The sequence below is a fragment of the Hakea prostrata genome, chromosome 9 (genome assembly GCF_041222555.1).
Source record: "Hakea prostrata isolate BN-2017 chromosome 9, UWA_Hpros_2, whole genome shotgun sequence".
Taxonomy (NCBI): domain Eukaryota; kingdom Viridiplantae; phylum Streptophyta; class Magnoliopsida; order Proteales; family Proteaceae; genus Hakea; species Hakea prostrata.
The window spans coordinates 44,176,431-44,196,649 of record NC_142608.1 but is presented as its reverse complement, the minus strand read 5'-3'; the positions used below and the strand labels follow the sequence as shown (position 1 = coordinate 44,196,649).

Below are 20,219 nucleotides of genomic sequence, written 5' to 3'. Positions count from 1 at the left end.
AGACCCAGGTCAAAAAAATTACCGAAACATTCCGAAATTTTGGTGATATTTCAAAAAAAATTCGCCGTTTCAATAGTATCGCTGGGTGGCAAAACGACATGTTTTGCCGAAATTTTGCACTATGACTCCAATGTTGCTAACCACTGAAATCAAGAAATACAATTTGCTTTCTATAAACCTAGGGGATTACAATCCATTCTCTCCTACTCAAAAGAATCATTGATGAGGATATTAGATCTATGGATCTTGAGTTTCAGAGGATATAAATGTGCTGGGCAGAGATAAGCCTACTACAGCACCAATATGGACAGAAATTGAGTTCAGAAAGCTACCATATCACTTGGATCCTTTGATTCAATGAAGACCGCAGCCTTATTTCCAGCCTTTTTTAGCCTATTTTGTTTAGTGAATTGATAGATTTCTAGCCGGATCAATAAAGTTGATGCCTACTTATTGTGTGGATTGATTTGAATTCAGATTTAGTTTGCCGGAGGCTCTTAACTTGTGCAGCTTAGCTGATTCAGCTGGGTTAACTTGGTTCTAATGGGGTTTATTTGAAAATTTATTTAGTTTATCTAGATTTTAATTCAACTCACATGTCATAATTAACCCATGGGTGATTTTCACTTTAGTGCACTTTTCTTAATTTACTAGTTTAGGCATAGTTTCTAGTTCATCCTAGGAATATTTCTTTATTTGTTTATTTATTTATTTTAAGGTATTCAATTATATAAGCATGGAACCACATTTAAGTGAGTGATTAATGAGGGGGGAAAATAAAGGAAAGACTTGAAGCACTCCCTGATCCAGCCCCCTTTCACTCTTTCATCTCAAAGAAAAACTGCCCAATACCACTGTTCTCACCTCTCTCTCAGCTGCAGGTGAGAAGGGAGAATGCCTTCCTTCCTTTTCTTCTATTCTACTTTCTTCCTGGTTCTGCTCATAGTTGTCAAGGCGTCGGCGACGCTTAGGCGACCGAGCACCTTTGGAGCACCTCAAATTGGTGTCGCCTCATTTTCAGGCAATAAGGCAACCGCCTTGGGGTATGAAGCATCACCTCAAGAGCCTCAGACGCCTTATACCCCAAGGCGTCCACTTTTTTTTTTCTTTTTTAAATCACATGAAAGATGCCAAATCGAAGGCATATATTGAATTACTTATTAGATTCCAATTGTAAAGTATCTATTGTTTGAACCTATATGCATATTTATAATGACGCTACATGTGATCAAATGTTAAAATAAAAAATAAAAAAACAAACAAAATCGAAAGAGAATAAGTTCTTGACTCGAGTCTCACACTCTCACTCTCACTCTAATCCCTAATCTCTTTCTCTTCCTCTCTTCTTCTCTTCCATTCCCACGACGACACTCTGGCAAGCCGCGCGACTTTTTATTTAGGACCTACTATGTGTGGTTTGTAGCATGTTGGATGACTTGAGGTAGGCTAATATTAGCTTTTTTTTTTAATCATATAAGATATGATAGATTTATAATGATTTGGAGTGAATGAGATGTACACTAAAAATTTCACTTAACGCCTCATCGACTCATTGCCTCAACTAGCCTAAACCGCCTCGCATCGCCTCATCGCCATGACAACTATGGTTCTGCTGTGCAGTTTTTTCCTCAGAATTCTTTTTCTTCACCTGTTTCTAGTTTGTTTAAATGGTATACTGTGTTTGCAGTTCATATCTTTTTTTCTTTCTCTGCTGTGCTTCTATTTGACTGCTATACCACCCTAGGCCTAAAAATTGACAGATTAATCTTTTTTTATTTCCTGCTCATGTTAAACTCTTACAGTTACTGTTAGGGCTATAAACCTGAAACAGCAGTGCAAAAAAAATAATTCACTGAATGCTGCTCTGCCTCTTCTATTTTCCTCTTTACACATACCTTAATGGTATAGTTGGGTCCTTCATTGGAGCCTTTAATCCCTGTTTGAAGTTTGAACAGTTATTAGCTTCCTATTTTGATGCCAGAATCCCCTATCATGGTAGCATGCAGCATTACATTGTTCAGATTGTTTACATCATCATACTATTGATTCTATAATCTAGTGACTGCAAGTCAATAGTTTAACTACAAATCCATTGAAAAATTGGATGTTTTAGCACCTCTTTAGTCTTCTCCTTCCATTTTCCCATCCCATATCTTTTATTTCGTTTCTCTCTCTTGTGTTGATGCTGCCCTTTGGCTAGGACTTATATTGCTAATAGCAACATTTAATATCACATCTTATCTTCATGTTATCAAGTTTATATGCACCTGCCTGTGTTTGTTTAGTGACACTTCCCACCCTAATAGAACATATCAAACCAACCCTCGTAGGACCCATAGTCCCAAGGCTTTCCCTTGCATCAATAATGCAAACTTGTCTTCATACTTTCTTGCCCCCAAAAAAAAAGGAAAAAGAAATCTTTATACTTGTTTGAAACTTCCCGAACAGTTCAAACCATTGGATATTCAGATTAATTCAAGCTTCCCCCCATCCTCTTTTCTAAGGAAACTCTGAGCATGTCTAGAACATCGTTTCTATCTTTAAGTAACTGGAAATGGATTTAAGACATTGTAAATCTATACCACTTGTAATTGAATCTGAGAATAGCAAAAGTAACTGCAGTTAAGAAATTCCAGGCGACATTAGATCTCTATCCATGCTGGTTCCATTCAAATATTCTTTTCCCTAGTTTCTAATTTCAAGTCGTCTATCTGTGCTGATTCCGTTCAAAACCCAAAGTCCCTAAACCAAACCTCAGCCAACTGCAAAATTCCATTACCTTCATTGCTGATGTATATCGAATATCAACATTGATGTACCCAAGAGACCACCATAAACAAACTCACTCTTAATCCAAAGTACAAGAGACCACCATCCGTGTACCCAAAGTACTCATGAGACCACCGACATCCATGTAAGCATAAGCGCCAAGTTTCAATTTACTTCAAAAGGCTCAACGAGATGGATGTGGATAATGACTGGGGGTTTCAACTGTTCACATAGGATTCAAAAAGGGCAGGAGGTTTAGGTTACAACTGAAAAGGAAAAATTCTGATTCTTTTAGAGACCACTGACATCCATGTAAGCATAAGCACCAAGTTTCAATTTACTTCAAAAGGCTCAACGAGATGGATGTGGATAATGACCTGGGGGTTTCAACTGGATTCACATAGGATTCAAAAAGGGCAGGTTTAGGTTACAACTGAAAAGGAAAAATTCCTGATTCAAAAAGAATTAAGAGAAAACAACCTGAGATTTTTTTTTTTTTTTGGGGGGGGGGGGGTGTCAAACAAATACTTTTGAAGCACATAATCGTAGTGGATGCCTACAGTCGTGCCTCTTCCATTGGTGACGGGTGCTATTGTCATGTTCTAAGTTTCTCTTGCAGCTCTCAGGGTCGTGTTAGCGGTGTTTAGGTCTGTAGCATGCAAGGATCTCTTTGGTTCTTGAAGTTACTCTATATGCTCTTTTATAATCATGGTAGTTGATTTTCTACCTGAGGAAATTAATGACAGGTCCTTGAGAGTTGGTGGGCTTGCATCAAGATCACTGTTAGCCCTGCTTAAGCTCAGCTGAATTAACTTCCTTAGGTTATGATAAGAAAAACATTGGGTACACCATAGTAGCATATTTTGGAATTCCAACACTCATGAGAGATCATACATTGCTACAAATCTGACCCGTTCAACACGATTCTAAGAACTGCTATGTTCTATTATGCATACCCCTCAACCGCCCCGTCTCTTTACCTAATCTTCATTCTCATCAACTACAACACCCTTTCCTCTACCCAAAGCTCTAAGGTTGATCTCCTCTACGAAATCAACTATGTACAGATCAGGAAAAGATCCCTTCTGCAAATCAGATACACCCTACCAATTTCCCTTTACTGAACCTTACTTTTGTCTTCCCTGAACTTCCTGCCTCTCAGACCATCCGGTTCTTGCTCAAACCCAAAAAGGCCCCAACAATCAAGGAAATCGCCAAATCCAGTAGTTTTTCACAATTTAATGTGTACTCCTCTAGAAAAGAACAATATTTTGTCATTCACTTGGCCGAAGAACTCATCGATCAATGGATCATCCAAGGTTACACCCATCTACATCTAGGTGCAATTACGCTCTCCCTTACTTTTCCTGGTAGAAGAGGAATACTTGCAGCCTCCAGAATATATCTACTTGATTCATGGTTACTTACATACCAACATGCTACTATTAGTCTGGTACAGATAAACTTAAGAGGTTGGTACCATGTTCTTTACCAACATTCACCAAGTGGAGAGGCACGACCGTACGCATCCACTATAATTGTGTGCCTCGGAAGTATTAAGAACTAAAATAAAAAAACTAAGAGAAAGTGAACAAAAGTGAGGTTCTGATACCATTCATAGAATGAAAGTGAAGTTCTGAAATTCCTTGTTTATTGCATTTCATGCCTTTTATAGGCAATTACTTACATGAAACACAGATGAAATGCCATAAAAGCAAATAAAAATTCAAATCAAATGCAAATGAAAAGCACATTCAATAGTGCATGTATGAAGTCATTGTTTATGTCATTGCTTGCATCATTGTACAACACCAGTACAGTATAGTTCACAAAAAATTCCAATACAGTACAGGGACTATTCTTCGAATGCTTCTAATATGTATCATAATTCCAATCTGAATCATGATCACATGTAGGCCGGCTGTCTTGGAGATAATAATGGTCTATCATGTAATCATGCCACACAGTAAGTAGGTAAGCACTATAAGAATTTACCCGGCCTTGGCCCAATGTAGCCTTGCAAGGAATGTAGCCTTGCAAGGATAGGGTTAGGGTCAAGGAGAGGCTAGGGAATCAGAGTCAGGTTAGGGTTTAAGACCCCAGCCTGACCTGACTTATTGCAGCCCTAGTCCACACATTAGAACACTATTCTAAAATGCAAGAACCACCATCTCCTAGAGGTCACATGTTCACTAGTGCTTACCATGCATATCTCAAAACACTGTTCACAGTACTCTTTTTTCCTGTAAGTCAGGTTCCTTCGAACATTCTGGATTTTAATCTCTTGATCCCGCTAATGCCTCTCACCTTCCTGCTCATGAGGCTGGATGTGCTTTCTTTGCTTATAATTCAACTCTCTCCTGGTCAAAGCTTAACTGTTGGGCCTTTAAACACATCTTTCTTGGGTATTCTACTTCTAAAGGACTAATCAGTGTTGTCATCCTCCCTCACACTCTTTATTACCATGAACACCACTTTCTACAAGGATGAAGGATGAACCTTCTCACTTCAAGGAGAGAATCTAGAAGAAGGGAATCCTTCATCAACATTCATCGTAGACATAGTTCCAATCTCAAGGGAGTAAACTAATGAGATCATACTACCAAAATTCATAAGGAATCATCCATTATAGAAATGAAAGGACTACCCTATCATATCATATGCATCTGTGCTCCTTGAGTTAGTCCCACAAACATAAGCACCATCTATATATCTTCTTCTGATGATATTGTCCCATTGCCCCAAGGAGAGGGGTTGAAACTAGTACCACGCACACTGTTTCTAACTTCATGTCTTGTGAACAATGCAGACTGAATTGGCTATTTTCCTTTAAGATCAAACTAAGGTTCATAGATATGGGTCTTGGACCTTTGATCAATAGGTTCACGTGGCCAGGGGCTTATTCTATGGACCTAGTGCCTAGGTTAAGTAAGAAAATACTTTAAATAACTGCATTTATTAATTCATCTAAAAAGTTTTGCTTCAATTATGTAATTCTGCCTTACTTAAGTTTTAAGGGTAAAATAGTCATCTTTTACGTTTTTACTTCAGTTTTAGGCATCCAAATCTTGGTTAATTAGAAGTATGGTAGCTGCTATCCTAGTCAGTTTCAAGTCCTAATTCAGTAGGACTTCTTTATGTAAGGCTATACATAGCTTCTCACTGATTAGAATGGGGATCAACAACTCAGATTATTAATAAAGTTACTCTGAATTTCAAGTCCTATTAGGGAGTCATACTGTTGCAACTGTGTTTTCTGTTCAATATGGAAGGTCCAAAATTTTAAAAACAGTAATGGTCTATGGTGAAGTCAAACATACTATGGCTGGATTGAAACTTGACAGCCTACAAACTCCAGTTCTATTCAATCCAAAGCTTCATAAAGCCCACTTATCTAGGTATCTGGCAGCTTACACTCCATTCCCATTTCATATCCCCCTTCTCTGTTCTATTTCCCTTGTTTTTTCCTTCGATTGTCAGATGTGCCAGTACATATAAGTTTCAAGGTCATATATATGCAAATCTGACCATTGGAATTGACTCAAACTAGGAGTGAACCTTTCCCTATAAAGCCTATGTTCCCCCCTAAGTTACACTTACACCTCCATCTAAGTCCTCTAGACCCATTTTAACCACAGGAATCCTACTAGGATTCAAATCCTACTAAATTTAAGAATCCCAAACCAGCCATTAGATTCAGTCAAAATTCAAACCAAATCATCCTTATGATGTGCCTCACTGAGATGAGGGCCAATAAACCAAGATCCTGATGATCAGCAAACAATCTAGGGTTACGAACCCTGTGGTTAAGGAATTCTAGGCTATTTAGGGGTTTTAGGGTTTGCTGAGTGGTTGGACAGGGTTTGAATTAGGGTTATAAGTTAAAGGCTTTCCAAACAAAGTCTAAACCTTACTGTTTTCAATTTCAGATTCAAGTTCTAGGGTTTGAGAATTTTAGGTTTTCAAGCTTTTAGGGTTTCTAGACGGTAACTAGACCAGCGATTGGGGTCGAGTGCTAATGGGAGTGTAAGGGTTGTGAATCTCAGGATGAGGAATTGGGAGGAGAGGATTGGGAGATACGTGACTTAGGGTTTGGGGGAAGATGAGAAAGGTCTGAATGGGGCAGGGAAGAGAAAACTATAGGGTGCGATTTCTTTTTCTTTTTTCTTTCTTTTGTTGGGAGGGGGGGGGTGAAGTTATGGTAGGGATAGCTACCAGATTTAGAGGGCTTGGGATGGAGGATGGATAGATGAAGGTAGACCAGTTGTGCTGCTGAAGGAGAATTCTTTCTAATTCAAAAACCCCAAGAGCCCACTCGATGCTTGATCTCTGTTGCAAGAACTCTCTTTGATAATTTTATTCATCAAACTGTCCTTGCTACAAGCATAGGCGGTCTATCCATAGCCTTTATTACTGACTCCTAACAGGACTAAACAACAAAAACAGAATTTAAATAGGACTTCTATCTTAAATAGGAGTCTTACTTCCATGGTCAGAGATCCTGTGAGATCTCTCTAGAGATCTCGCCTTTTAGGCCTAGTGAGACGAGATCCCGGGCGAGTCCCAGAAGGTTAGAAAACTCGACGAGATCTCAGTTTGATATGAGATCTCGGTCCAACCAGCCTTTTTATTATACATAACTTGAGCGAGACAGGTTGAGATTCAGTCTCATTCTGACCCTGTCTTGCTTCTCTTGTCTGCCATCTCGCCAGTGAGCTTCCAATTTGGATTTTGGCCCAATTTTTTGACTGATTCTCGCCAGATTCTTCACCTGCAAGACTCCTAAGCAAGGTTTAGTACATCTACATCAAGAAAACAAAATCAATCAAGGCCATTTGAAGGAGTTCTTCAATCGAGGTGAAATTTTCCTCCAAATTTTATTTTTACAAATACTATGTTCTAGAGTAGGTCTTTGAGCTTGGATTAAAAATATTCTCAACATCTAGCTCTAATATACACTTTCATGGAAAAAACTTAATTTCTGTTATTAATATATTTTTTGAATTTTCAGATTTAAAATAATACATTTACTAAGAAATTGAAATTAAATATATTGACAAATACTCAGGTCATGAAACTCATTCTAATATATGTTAGACTCCATTAGAAGGACTACAACCTGACGGAGTCAAATTTCTTTTTCATGCTTGTTGCTATATATATATATATATATATATTAACTTTCAGATTTAATAAATTAATTAAAATAATTACAAAAAAAATTTAATTAATGAAAAATTCTATTTTATTTTAAATGACTCTTATGTTATGTTATGTATTTCAAAAATACAACCATGTTAATATAAACATGCTATGTTTGTGTCACAAAGTGTGTATTTTTTTGTTTTGTAAATTATATGTTTTTAATTAACCTAAAAATATTTTTCACTGATTTAGTGTTTTTGTTTGGATATTTTATTCTATCAGTGTAATAGTTTAGAGTTGAATACATTAGTGTGATGGAATGGTTTAGATGTTTACTTTTTAGTACTTTATTGACATGGGAAATGCATATTTACGTTGTGTAATGTGTATCAGTTTAAATGGCTGATCATGGAGCTACTATTGGGAGTGGCACAGGTATTGGGGCGGAAGACATCACTTGTCAACATGGTGCAGCCTTGACTACTGATAAGAAGTCAGAAGTATAAATATTGCTTGAAGGTGTTCTGGTGGTGCAACCAGACTGAAACAACACTTCGCCGGGGGGGGGGGTACAAGGATGTGCCAAGTGTCGTAAGGTACCCTAATGAAGTACAACAAGCCATTGCAGCCAATTTAAAAGGAGGAAGATAGAAGAAGGCAGAGAGGGTAAGACAGTAGAACGAGTTTGAGGAAGCAATCTTACAGAGAACTTTCATGGATGTGGATAAGGAGTTAGATGATGATGCGGTTGCGAGGAGTATGGGTGTAGAATCAGCAGCAAAGTGCAGACAGATGAAGGCTGCACTCAAAGCTAGAAGACAATCCTAGTAATTTGATAATATGAGGCAATATGAGTAGGCTAGAGGACCAAGTGAATCTGGGTCAGAGTCAACAGCTCCATCAAGATTTCAGGAGGGCGGTGTGAGGAGGAAGCCCAGACATGGCGAGGAGCATGCATATGGTAGTAGGGTGGATCCCATACTTGAGCAAGACCCCACCAACTTCAAGTAGTAAGACTTCTACCAATGAACCATCCCTCACATGTTTGGTGGCAGTAAGACTTCTACCAACGAACCATCCCTCACATGTTTGGTGGAGGTAGTAGGGAGGATCAGGCTAGGGATGCAATCAACAAGTTTATGTTCTACAACATTGCACCTAATGCAATCGAAAGTCCATATTACCAAGGGATGATTGATGCTACTGATAGGGAAAAGTGTGCGGTGAAAGGGCTAACAACACGGGAGCTGATGAACAACTACTTGCTTCAGTAGAAGGAGCTGGAGGAGTACATTGAGAGAGTAAAGCCACAATGGGAGACATAAGTGAGATTGTGATGGCTTGGATGGACTGATCCTACTAGAGACTACATTATTAACTTCACGGAAAATTGCAATAGCCAGACAGTGTTCTTGAAGTCTGTGGATGCATCAGACAAGGTGAAGGATTCCAACTACTTGTACAAGCTTCTGAGGCAGGTGGTCCTTGAGGTAGGGGCAAGCAACATAATCCAAGTTGCATGGATAATGGTGCTGACTACAAGAAGGTGGGGCAGGTGCTTATGAACAAGAAAAGCAATAAGATTCAGCTGTTCTAGACACCATGTGTAGCACATTCTATTGATCTTATGTTGAAGGACTTGGGCACAAGGAAATCAATCAGCAATGCAGTTAAGAGAGCAAGGTAGGTGAGCAATTTTATATATAACCATGGGTACGTTTTGTGGATGATAAGGGATAAGTGTGGTAGTATCTAGTGAGGGCCCAATTTGACTAGATTTGCCACCATGTGGCATTAAAAAGCTTCAAAAAGAAAGTTGTGGGTCTTGGATCGATGTTTGCAAGTCAGAAATGGTTTGGTTAGGCTGGATGTAGCACACTTGAAGGAAGAATAGCCCAACAAACCGTTGCTGATGAGTCCTTCTAGAAGGAGCTTAACAGGACATTGGATACATTGGAGTCTATTATGTTTGTTTTGAGGATGATGGACACTAAGAAGCAGCCAATATTAGCCCACATATATGCTGTCATCCAACCAATGAAGGTGCTGGTCAGAGCTGCTGCCCCTAGATCCTCAAAGCCTATCTCAAGATCATTGACGAGAGATGGGAGAAGCACTTGACGCATCCTCCACACTTGGCTGGTGAGTCACTTTATATTGTATAATTTATATATTGTTTAATGGCTTAAATAGAGCTGAACGGCTGTGAAATAAATCCAACCATTGAATTTATTGAATTAAATCTGAACTACTTATGATGGGTGATCTAGATTTAATCCTGCCAAATTTAATGGTAGGATTTCTATGAGCATTCAGCCAACAAGCAATTTTCACAGCCGTTCAACCACCTCCTTCCATTGTTTAATTGCATTTTTATAACCAACTAAGTCCATAACCGAGTAGTTTTTAGTTTCCTCATCATAGGGTTACTACCTCAACCCTAAGTACCAATAAAAGCATAATCTGGAGCCAAGGTCCGGTTCATGACAGCGGTGTAAGAGGTGGAGAAAATAGATCAAGATCCTAGCAAGCAGGGGCTAATCAATAGAGAGCCAAACTTATTTAATAGTTTCTTCACCTTCTTCTTTCATATCTATTCTTAGACTTGTGCTAATTTTTTTGTCAAAATTTGAAAGACAAGTGCACAGATCTAAGGATTTCAGAGATACCTCTGGGAGTTTTGGCAAGGCTACTGCAATTGCAGCTAAGAATAAGGGCGACCCTAATAAGTATATCTAGTTCAACTAAGCACACAACCAAGTAGTCAAGTACAATAGTTAAGATTGCCAAGACCATAAGGCTAATGCACTCTTACCCTTTTTTTGTGATGCAGCTGACTGGTGGGTGCTATATGGGACTAGTGCCCCAAATTTAAGGAGGATAACAATTCAGGTGCTGTCACAAACATGCTAATCCTCTAGTTGTGAGAGGAACTGGAGCATCTTCTCTCTCATCCATAGTAGGACACACAACAGATAAGGGAGTAGGAGACTCGAGCAACTACTTTATGTGCATTATAATATGAGGTTGAGAGTAAGGCAAGGCATACATGACGATATGGACGATGAAGCTCGGAAACCAATGGAACCATGAGGCAGATGATCACGAGGATGTGATATACCAGTGGGTTAAGGATCAAGGTGGACTTGTCATGGATCAACCAGGAGGGCCACAATATCCTACTATTACTACTGCCTACTGCCATAGACCCAGATGAGGTAGACGCCCACATTTTCTCATAAGGGTGTGGTGCATACAGAAACCAGCTACACAACCAACTTTACCATTTGAGGAGCCACCTAGCCGACCTTTACACTAGATGAGAGTGGGACCTCTAAAGATGATGATGATGATGATGATGATTATGATGCTACTCATCTTATGAGTCAAACTCACAGTTAGGGAGGCAATGGTAGTGGTGCTATTGGTGTAGGTGGTAGTGGTGCACATGGAAGTCAATGGGGGCTTGATGCAAACCCAGGTTTAGGTTTGGATACCCAAGACCCTCTTTAATAAGCAACAACACTGGTTAGGGTTTCTAGGTGTTTAGGTTAGGGTTTTTAAGGGTTCTAATACTGTTTGGATATGCTGGAATTGAAGTTCCAGATCTGAATTTATATTAAAGCTCAAAATCCAGATTTGAAAAGCCAATCCTAGACCAGGTAGGAATAGGGATAGGTTTTGGTCAAGGCTGGGAAAGGGCCTAGGGTTGAATGTGGGTGGAGACTAAACTGGAAACAACTCTGGCTTTAATTTCAGAAGTTATCCTAAGGGTTTAAGGGTTGAAACTTGAGGTATAAGAAATAGAAAATCTCAGAAAATTCTGCAACTTCCTCACAAAAGAGATGAAGTGCAGGTTTTCCTTAACTCCAGAACTAGGGCTGCAATGGGTAAACTGAAGTTATAAGTCAATCCTATAGGCTAGGACGACCCATTGAGGGTGGAATGGGGCTGATTTGATGAGGGAATAGATGAAACCTATTAGGGTTAGGACTGAGGACATGGGGAAGGGGAAAGGCTACAGCTGCAAGGGGAAGGGTTGGCTTCACCAGGATTGAAGGGGAAGGCGTAAGGGTTGTATGCGATGGGGTTGGGAGCATAGAACTAGGCCAACAAAAGAGGGAAGGGACTGTTAGGGTGGCAGACAGAAGGGAAGAGAGGTAGGGTTTGGGTGGGATACTTACTTGAAGAACCGCAGAATGCTCTCTGTAGAATGATTGCCTTGGATATTGAAGGTCTTGAGGTTGAAGAACAGTGCACAAATCCAGCCGTAGGTCACCCTCCCAGGGATCCTAAGACTTCCCAAGTCTATTTTCTCAAAACTCAATTCATTGATTCATCCAAAACTGAAAAATTACATCAAATAACTAGGCTATTTATAGCCTCCACTGACCTTCCTAGACTCAACTAATGAATCCCTACTAAGTTGGGTTCCACTTACCTACTTGAATAGAACTTAACTAAATAGAACTCCTTTTTAGATAAGGTTCCTAATATTAGGTAACCCTATCCTCACCTACTAACAACTCCAACTAACAATCAAAGACCAATATTAACTCAACAAATAGGACTCCTTATTAGTAAATAACTCTTTCCTAATGTACTTAATCACTAAATCTCCACCTTAGAAAATAAAACCAAAATCAAGAATTCAGAAATAATTCTGAAGTGACCCTACTAAATAGACTTGATCATAGGGGGAGAAATGACCATTTTGCCCCTTGGTCAGTTTGGCCCCCCCCCCCTTGTTTGGGTCCTATTTCAGATGGGCTTGGGCTCCTTCTAGGCTTTTTTGGGGCTGCCTGGGGCCTGGATGCGTTATGGTCACCATCACCAAGACCAATTACATTCACCAAAGAGGGACCGTTTACCCATGCCACCCAAGCCAGAGAGGGTGCTGACTATGGTGCTTGGGCCCAAACATATAGGACGCGTGGCCAATGAGACACAAGGTTTTATGAGTATGCAAGATCTGGTAAAGAGCAAGGGGAGTATGAGCATGAACACTAGTGCTAATGCTACTTACCATCAGCCTTAGCAGTCCTCGGACTATGCATATGGAGATCAGACCACTGATTTTGATTATGGTGGCTACTCTTTATATGAAGGGCATCATGTCCCCAAGACCCTAGCTGTGGAGAATTCTCATATGGGAGTAAAGGTGGGTTGTTGACTGGCTGGTTCAGGAACCCAAACCCACAAGTTCATTATGCACACCAATAGCATGAGGACAATGATATTCCTTGGCAACACGGAGTACCCATGGATCCATAAACCATTAGCTGTAACTATCGCAGCGAAGTCCTCATCAGAGGCAAACTGAGGTTCAAGCAACACTTGGCTGGATACCATGCAGATGCAACCAAGTGCCCTGATGTCCTTAATTTTGTGAGGGATAATATTTTTTACTACCTCATTAAGTTGGTTGAACGACGTAAAGCCACTAGTTGAGGACTTGCAGAAGGGGGTTGTGGTGCCAGTGGTGGAGCTGGGCCTTGATTGATTTGATCTCACCTTCTTCTATTATGAACTTATGATGGTTGTACTATTGTATTCTCGAGAGCCGATAATGTGACGTCATATTACAATATGGATGGAATTTAGAGCAACTTAAATTATTTGATGTATCTTATCACTTGTTTTTTTATTTATATACCCTAATGGTTCTATATTAATCATGCATGTTCATTCCTGCAACATTTCAATTTCATACTTAGGGTCGAGTTGGAACTCATACATAGGGTTGTTTTCCCACAAAATTAAGGCCATCAGTGTGTTATGAAGACCTAAAATAGGCTAAATACCAACTTTGAGCCCAACCCGACCCTTAAATGAGTTAAATCCCACAAGATGGTCCCTCGAGTCCATCTACAAGTATTGGATTTTGAAGTCAATCTACAAAGATTATTCTCCATCAAATGTAGGAGATGCAAGCATTAAGCAAAAGTTTCCCTGGGGTGTCAGCAATTGTAGATCCCCCAAAAGTGGAGGCAATCCAACAACTCTTAAAAGCAAAGGTCTGGATAAAGAAGCCAGATGGAGGTGAGAGAAAGAAGCTAGATGGGTCTAGAGAAAGGGCAGGCAAAGAAAAGGTGGGGGATAGTTTTGACTTTGGTGCAAAAAATGCAAGATGGGCTGGTTCAAATGTTATGGTGGAGAAGAACGGATTGAGTGGGAAGGCATTCAAAGAAGTTTCTCTAGACAATGAAGGTTAGCAGGAAAATGTGGCCTTTAAGCCAAGCAAGTTTGACCCAGGAGATTGGGGGGAGAGGTGTGGTTAAGATTCCAAGCAGAAGCAATGGAGAAAGATGAGTTCCAAAAAGGAAGTCAAAGGAGCTAATCCTTTTGGAAGGAGTGTAGAGGAGTTTTTATTTTTATTTATTTTTTTAATTTTTTTTTTTGGGGGTGGGGAGGAGAGGTCAGATAGGGTCTATCTCATAATGGAAGGGAGAAGGGGGGGGCAAGATCTAGAATTTATAAAATGGGAGAGACGGCAAAGCTTAGCCATACTTGAGGAATAGACTGCCCTAGCTCCTACTCCTACCACATGGTAAAGGATGCTAAGAGAGTGCAAAGGGTTTAGCAAGACGGAGATGGTGGAGCTATCCACAATATTTTAAAGGACATAGTGGAGAGGGCCAAGGGATAAAGAGAGAGAAGTTTTTGCTGGGTCTAAAAAGGGTTACAGGGGGTGGTGGCGGTCCAAAAAGAGTCATTGTTAAGGAGGTGAGATTGGACCCTATTGACCCAAATGTAATTCTCTTTGGTAGGCATCCTCCAAATGAATTTGAGGAGCCCAGCTACATTCATGTATGTGATTCTACGAATCCCTAGTCCACCCTTAGATTTAGGCTTGCAAGGGTGAACCTTGTGAATTAAAGGAGGAAAGAAGAGGGGGGTGGAGACTCCAAAAAGAAAGAGTTTGAATGTAATGAGGTTTGTGTAGAACCCAAAAAGAGATTAGAAGAGGTGTAGGGAGGACATCATGGAAGAGGCTTCAGCTTTACAAAAGATCATGAGATAATCTGATGTAGTATCCGAGCCCTCTAAGTCCAAGATCAAGAACAAGTGGAGGGCCAAGGGAGCCACCTAGGCTTGCTGCCCAGCAGCTTATTTTTAATTTTATTGCAGTCCTTTAGCATAGTTGATCAAGCCATTGGCAGACTTGTAATTCTGTCCACTTGAGGGTCATATTGGGTATGCAAATTTCCTTTTTAATCCTTGTAGTTATTTATTCCTTTACGTCAGTCCTTGTACAGGTCTACTTATAAAGACCTACCAGTATTAGGTTAGTTAGGATAAGGCTGGAAATTTCTGTGGCAACTATGGCTTTAATTGAGGGTCAAGGAGACTGCCTTATGCACATCATATAAGGCAAAGGTCGCCTCACACCCTTGAGGACTGCCCGAATGACTAGGCAATGCCATGACAACTATGAAGACCATCCAGGAACCATCCCATACACCAAACCCCAAGATTTAAATACGGGTGCGAAATTGGTCCAGACTTAGATATCTTGGAAGATTAAGGCTTATTTGAGTAAGGTCGCATTATCATCTGTAAAAGCCAGGTGGGTAAGAATGGTCAATTTGCACTTAGGGAGAGGGGAGATCAAATAAAGGTTGATTTTGGATTGCATATTGCGGATAGGACTTCCAAGGCTAGAGAGCAGAGGTAGGGGACAGTGGACAGCCTTGGTGAATGCCAGCTTTGCAAGAGAAGAAGCCAAACGGGGAGCCATTAAAAAGGACAAATTAGGTGAAGGAGGATGTGCTAGTGAGGATCCATTGGGAAAAGATGGGGGGAAGTGCATAAGATTAAGGTCAACGCTGAGGAAAGTCCCATTGGAGAGAATCAAATGGCTTGTAGAGGAAAATCCTAAGAAGGGCAGAGGAGAATTGTGCTTTCAATCGAAACCCTTAACAATCTCGGAACAGAGAAGAATGTTGTAAGAGATGCTTTTTATGGAGATGAAAGCAAAATGTTTTGGACTGACTAGATAAGGGACAATGAGTCCAAGGCAATTGGCAAGAATTTCATCTATGAATTTGTAGAGGAGGTTGCATAAGGAGATAGACCTAAAATTGGGCAAAGAGGAAGCCCCTAGGTGATTTGGGGGAAACAAAGAAAGGTTTGACTTATGTGAGGGAGGTTAGGAATGAGGAAGAAACTTCGAATGGCTTTGGCCAAGTCTGCTTTGATGGTATCACCAAAGTTTGAGATCTCACGAGATATCTAAGGCAAGACGAGAATAAAGGGCGAGATTTGCGCATCTCGCTTATCTTGCCCCGTTGGCAAATCTCTCCCCATATCTCGCCATATCTCAATGGAACTCTTTTTGCCCCATTTTTGCTGATTTCAGCTGGAATTTCACTTACAACTACTCTTAAGACATCTACAACACCAAAAGAAGGTCAATCATTCTATGCTTGTCTTACGAACTTATGAGTTTTGACTTATATAGGGATTCCAATGGTCGTATAATTTTGTTATTCTATTCTTGAGAGTCAAGACCGTTGGTAAGGAGAGGATCAGAAATGCCGGATAGAAGTTGGTTTTAAATATAAGAGATGTTGGTGTGGACCGAAGAGAGTTGGGAGGAGATGTTGCCAAAGGAGGATTGTACCGAGCTATACAATCGGATTTAACAACGGGAAGCTTGGCAGCAAAGGAGTGATGATGGGAGGGTTTAGCCAAGTTGTAATAACAGTGGGTGAGAAAAGGGAATGGGGGATTCACATATCAGAGACTTTGAAGGGTTTGGGGCCAAAGGAGATGAAGGAAGGATTTGATTTTGCAGAGCCAATAATAAAAAATGCTAGAATTTTAGGAATTCAGCATTGGAATTTGGGAAGTGGGATAGCCAGGTACCATTGACTAGGAAATGATCAAGTTTGCTAGCTATGCGATGGCTACAAGCTGGGCAGTTTTGCCAAGTAAAGCCAGACCTGCGATGGTCATCCACTCAATGAAATCAAGGCAATCATTGAAGGCATCTACAAAAGGGAGTTAAAGGGAGTTTTCTGTCACTTTCTTAGTGCTAGAGCAGATGACAATGAAGTCTCCCCCAGGCCCAAAGGAAGGGCTCCAGAGCTAGCGAAGAAGGAAGCAAGGAGGGATCTCTGCTTGAGAGGCTATTGAAGGCATGGATGATGGAGAGGGTGAGAGAGGGCTAAGAATTTGGGAGGGAGATGTTGAGGTGAGGGAGTAGGTTCCCTCTTTTTTTCTTCTTTTTTTTTCTTTGGGGGGGTGGGGTAAGAGATGGAGATAATGAGGAGGTATCAGTTGAACATTGTCATTTGAACAATGAACATGCATAATGAATTAGATTAGTTTGAATTTTGGATTTTAAACTTCGACCATTAATATATGATGTACAATAGGCCATCTTAAGGGTTTAACTTCGGCATAATCCACTTGGGGTCTAAAGAGGAATAAATAGACACCATTTTCCCCCCATATATCTGAGGTCACCAGTGTGTTCAGAAGGCCTGAGATAGCCGTGGACAAGAAGTTTCAATCCCAAGTGACCCCTAATACCCCTCAAGTTGGGGGAAAACTTTCCACCAACTCAGTGAGATCTTGCCAAGATCTCAAGCCAACTATCTTTTTGAGTTGGCGAAATGGGCCTCGAGATTGAGATCTTGAACCGTAGTCCTAGGGTGCTTGGCTTCTAAACAAACAAAAAAAAAGTGATTTGACAACAACCCAACCCATCCCAAAATGCCTAGACACTTGATAACCATGCCGACTATCTAATTCAGGTTACTGTACATTTTATGGAGAAAATATGGCGATGCAAGAGCAAAAAACAACCTGTAGTTTCTGAAAATGCAGAGGCACAAACGAGGGTTTATGAACCTATGTGGTTATAGAAACTCTATGATGTGCAGGGCCTATGAGACTTCAATCATAACAATAGGGTTGTAATCATATAGCTCATAAGTCATAACATTGTTCAACATGATGGAACAAAAACATATCGGAAGTGACACTTCATCAAGAAGAATTGAAAAAGGTCCAATTTGCACTCCTTTTGTTAATACTAAAAACCAGCTGATAGACCTCCATCCCATTGTGTTGGACATGCAAGATATCCATTCACCATGTTGAGGGGCAGTGTTGAACTGGTGAATATTGGTTTAGTTTGGTTCTCTTAGTAAACTGTGTAAGGTAATTAGGTACATTGGAATGTTTAGATTTATCTTACACTTGTTTAATGTGTTAACTGTGACATTGTGAATACACAATCAAACCACTGTTTTATTCTAAAGATTATTGGCAGCCTCTATAACATTGACAAGGCAAATAATTCTCTTTCTCTCAAGTGAAACCAACATCATCCAGCATATAAAACTGTCTAGCAGACATTGTGTGTACAATGAGAAAGCAAGCATGCATGAAGGCTGCAGAGGTATATAAGCCACAAAACAAAACCGCTAGCTGAAGATAGGAAAAGGCAGCTTGCAGTTATATGCACTCTAACGCTGGAGTTTAAATATTACCATAGCAAACTCGACAAATGCTATACGAGTCGAATGCACGTTATCTCCCAAAAGCCTTAGGCGAGAAACCTATAAATAAAGTTTTATGCAAGATGAGTTAAGGAACTTCAAATTTGAAAACAAGTATTTGTGTCTGAACAAGGGAGAGATGGTGTTTATTTTTTCCTTTTTCTTTTTTTTCCTTTGGGGGGGCGTGGGGTGGTTGGGAGGGGGGAGTTGATAGCAATGAAATAGTTGTGGGGCATTGTTCTGACCTCTCCACAGATAGTTTCGAAGAAAATTTTCACATCATTTTGAGTAACCTGCCAATGAAAATAAAGCTTTTAACTAGAAAATAAGAAAAGAAACACTAGTCAAAACCAAAACCAATAAATATTCAAAAACAAGTTGATCATGCCCAAAGTTGTGAGTTAGTCCCAGATTTGCTACTAATTAGCCTACAAAACCCCTTTTACACTTCGAAGTCAATCCAGCAACCATTTTGAACTTTTAAGATGGAAACTGTAAATGGAATCTGGGTGGATTTGCATCATATCCATGTGTTCACAGTATGTGTTGCCACAGATGAATCATGAGTGTGAATATTGGGAGTTTACCACCCTTATACTCAAAGGAGTCCCTCCACCCATTGGTTCAAACTATTAGGGTGAAAACCATGGTATAAATTGTAACCAAGATTTCACTAATTCCAGTCGAAATTTCAGTTTTTAGGAAGCCGAGACGAAACCCGTAGCGGAAAAAAAAATTATCAGGTTCGACTCATCACTGTTGAAATTCGAAATCTGGTTTTGGGCCAGACCAGGTGGTTCCAGTTATAAAAGTTCACCCTCTTGGTCAAAACCTGTGAGATTTTGTAGGTTTCCACTGGCTTCACCGAGGTTGTTTCGACCACCAACTCCTCTTTCAATTATTTTTTGTGCTTTCAAAACATTTTTACCCAATCTCAGTCACTCCTTGACCTTCCATCACACCATTTGCTCCTCCTTTGGAGATTTTGGAAGATTTTTGCAAGGTTTGTTTCAAACTTCCTTTTTTTTCTTTGTTGATGGCCTAAATGGTCATATATGGCTACAAGATTAATATATGTTTAGTGTAGGACTATAATCTATTATTGAGCATTGTTAGATTCATTTTTTGATAACTGCTAGTATTTTTTTAAAATTTCTGTTTTTAAAAACTATTTTCTCAATTTTGTATTTTGAGAAAATACATATGTATACATGATGTATGGGATTGAATTTAATGTATGCGAGACACCATCACTCGATCTATGCAGTGATATTGTTGAAATGAATTTTTTGTAGATTTATTTTAGTTATTTGAAACTTATTAAATATTTCTAAAATAATTTCAAATTTAAAAAAATACTAATTATTTTCTATTTTATACTTAAATATAGGAGAATATAAGTAGAAGCATTTTGTCAACGGTTTTGAAGAGACTTAGTGTGTTTTCTTGTATTAGGCATATAATTTTGAAGATGTCGAACATTGTTACATTGCATGGGAGGCCACTGACCGCAAATAAGAAGTCTAAGTGCAAGTGTGCAACTACTGCAAAAAAACATATAGGAGGAGGTGGGGCCACTAGATTAAAGTGGCATCTAGCTGGGGGAGATATGAATGTCACTAGATGCCCCATGGTTCCTATTGAGATCAAACAGGAAATGGCCCAACACTTGAAGGTTGCAGAAGAAAAGAAGAAGGAGAAGAGAGTATAGTGGGATGAGTTCAAGGATGCTTGCCTAGATGACCTGCCAAATCTAGGAGAGCAAGACTTTAATTTGGAGGAGCTAGGGGA

At 39.8% G+C, this 20,219-nt stretch overlaps 1 protein-coding gene across 2 annotated transcripts in view; it reads right to left on the bottom strand.

Annotated features, from left to right (window-relative positions):
• Nucleotides 1-20,219, bottom strand: part of LOC149005282 (polyadenylate-binding protein-interacting protein 9-like) — a 47,141-nt gene that overhangs the window by 3,632 nt on the left and 23,290 nt on the right. Inside the window, exons 7-8 of one of the 2 annotated variants that reach the window (XM_089168164.1) lie at nucleotides 18,674-18,721; nucleotides 18,420-18,488 (exon numbers count right to left, since the gene is read on the bottom strand). In XM_089168164.1, the coding sequence (XP_089024290.1) occupies nucleotides 18,420-18,488; nucleotides 18,674-18,721 (117 nt within the window). The remainder of the gene's footprint in view (nucleotides 1-18,419; nucleotides 18,489-18,673; nucleotides 18,722-20,219) is intronic. The other variant, XM_089168165.1, reaches the window with a different exon arrangement.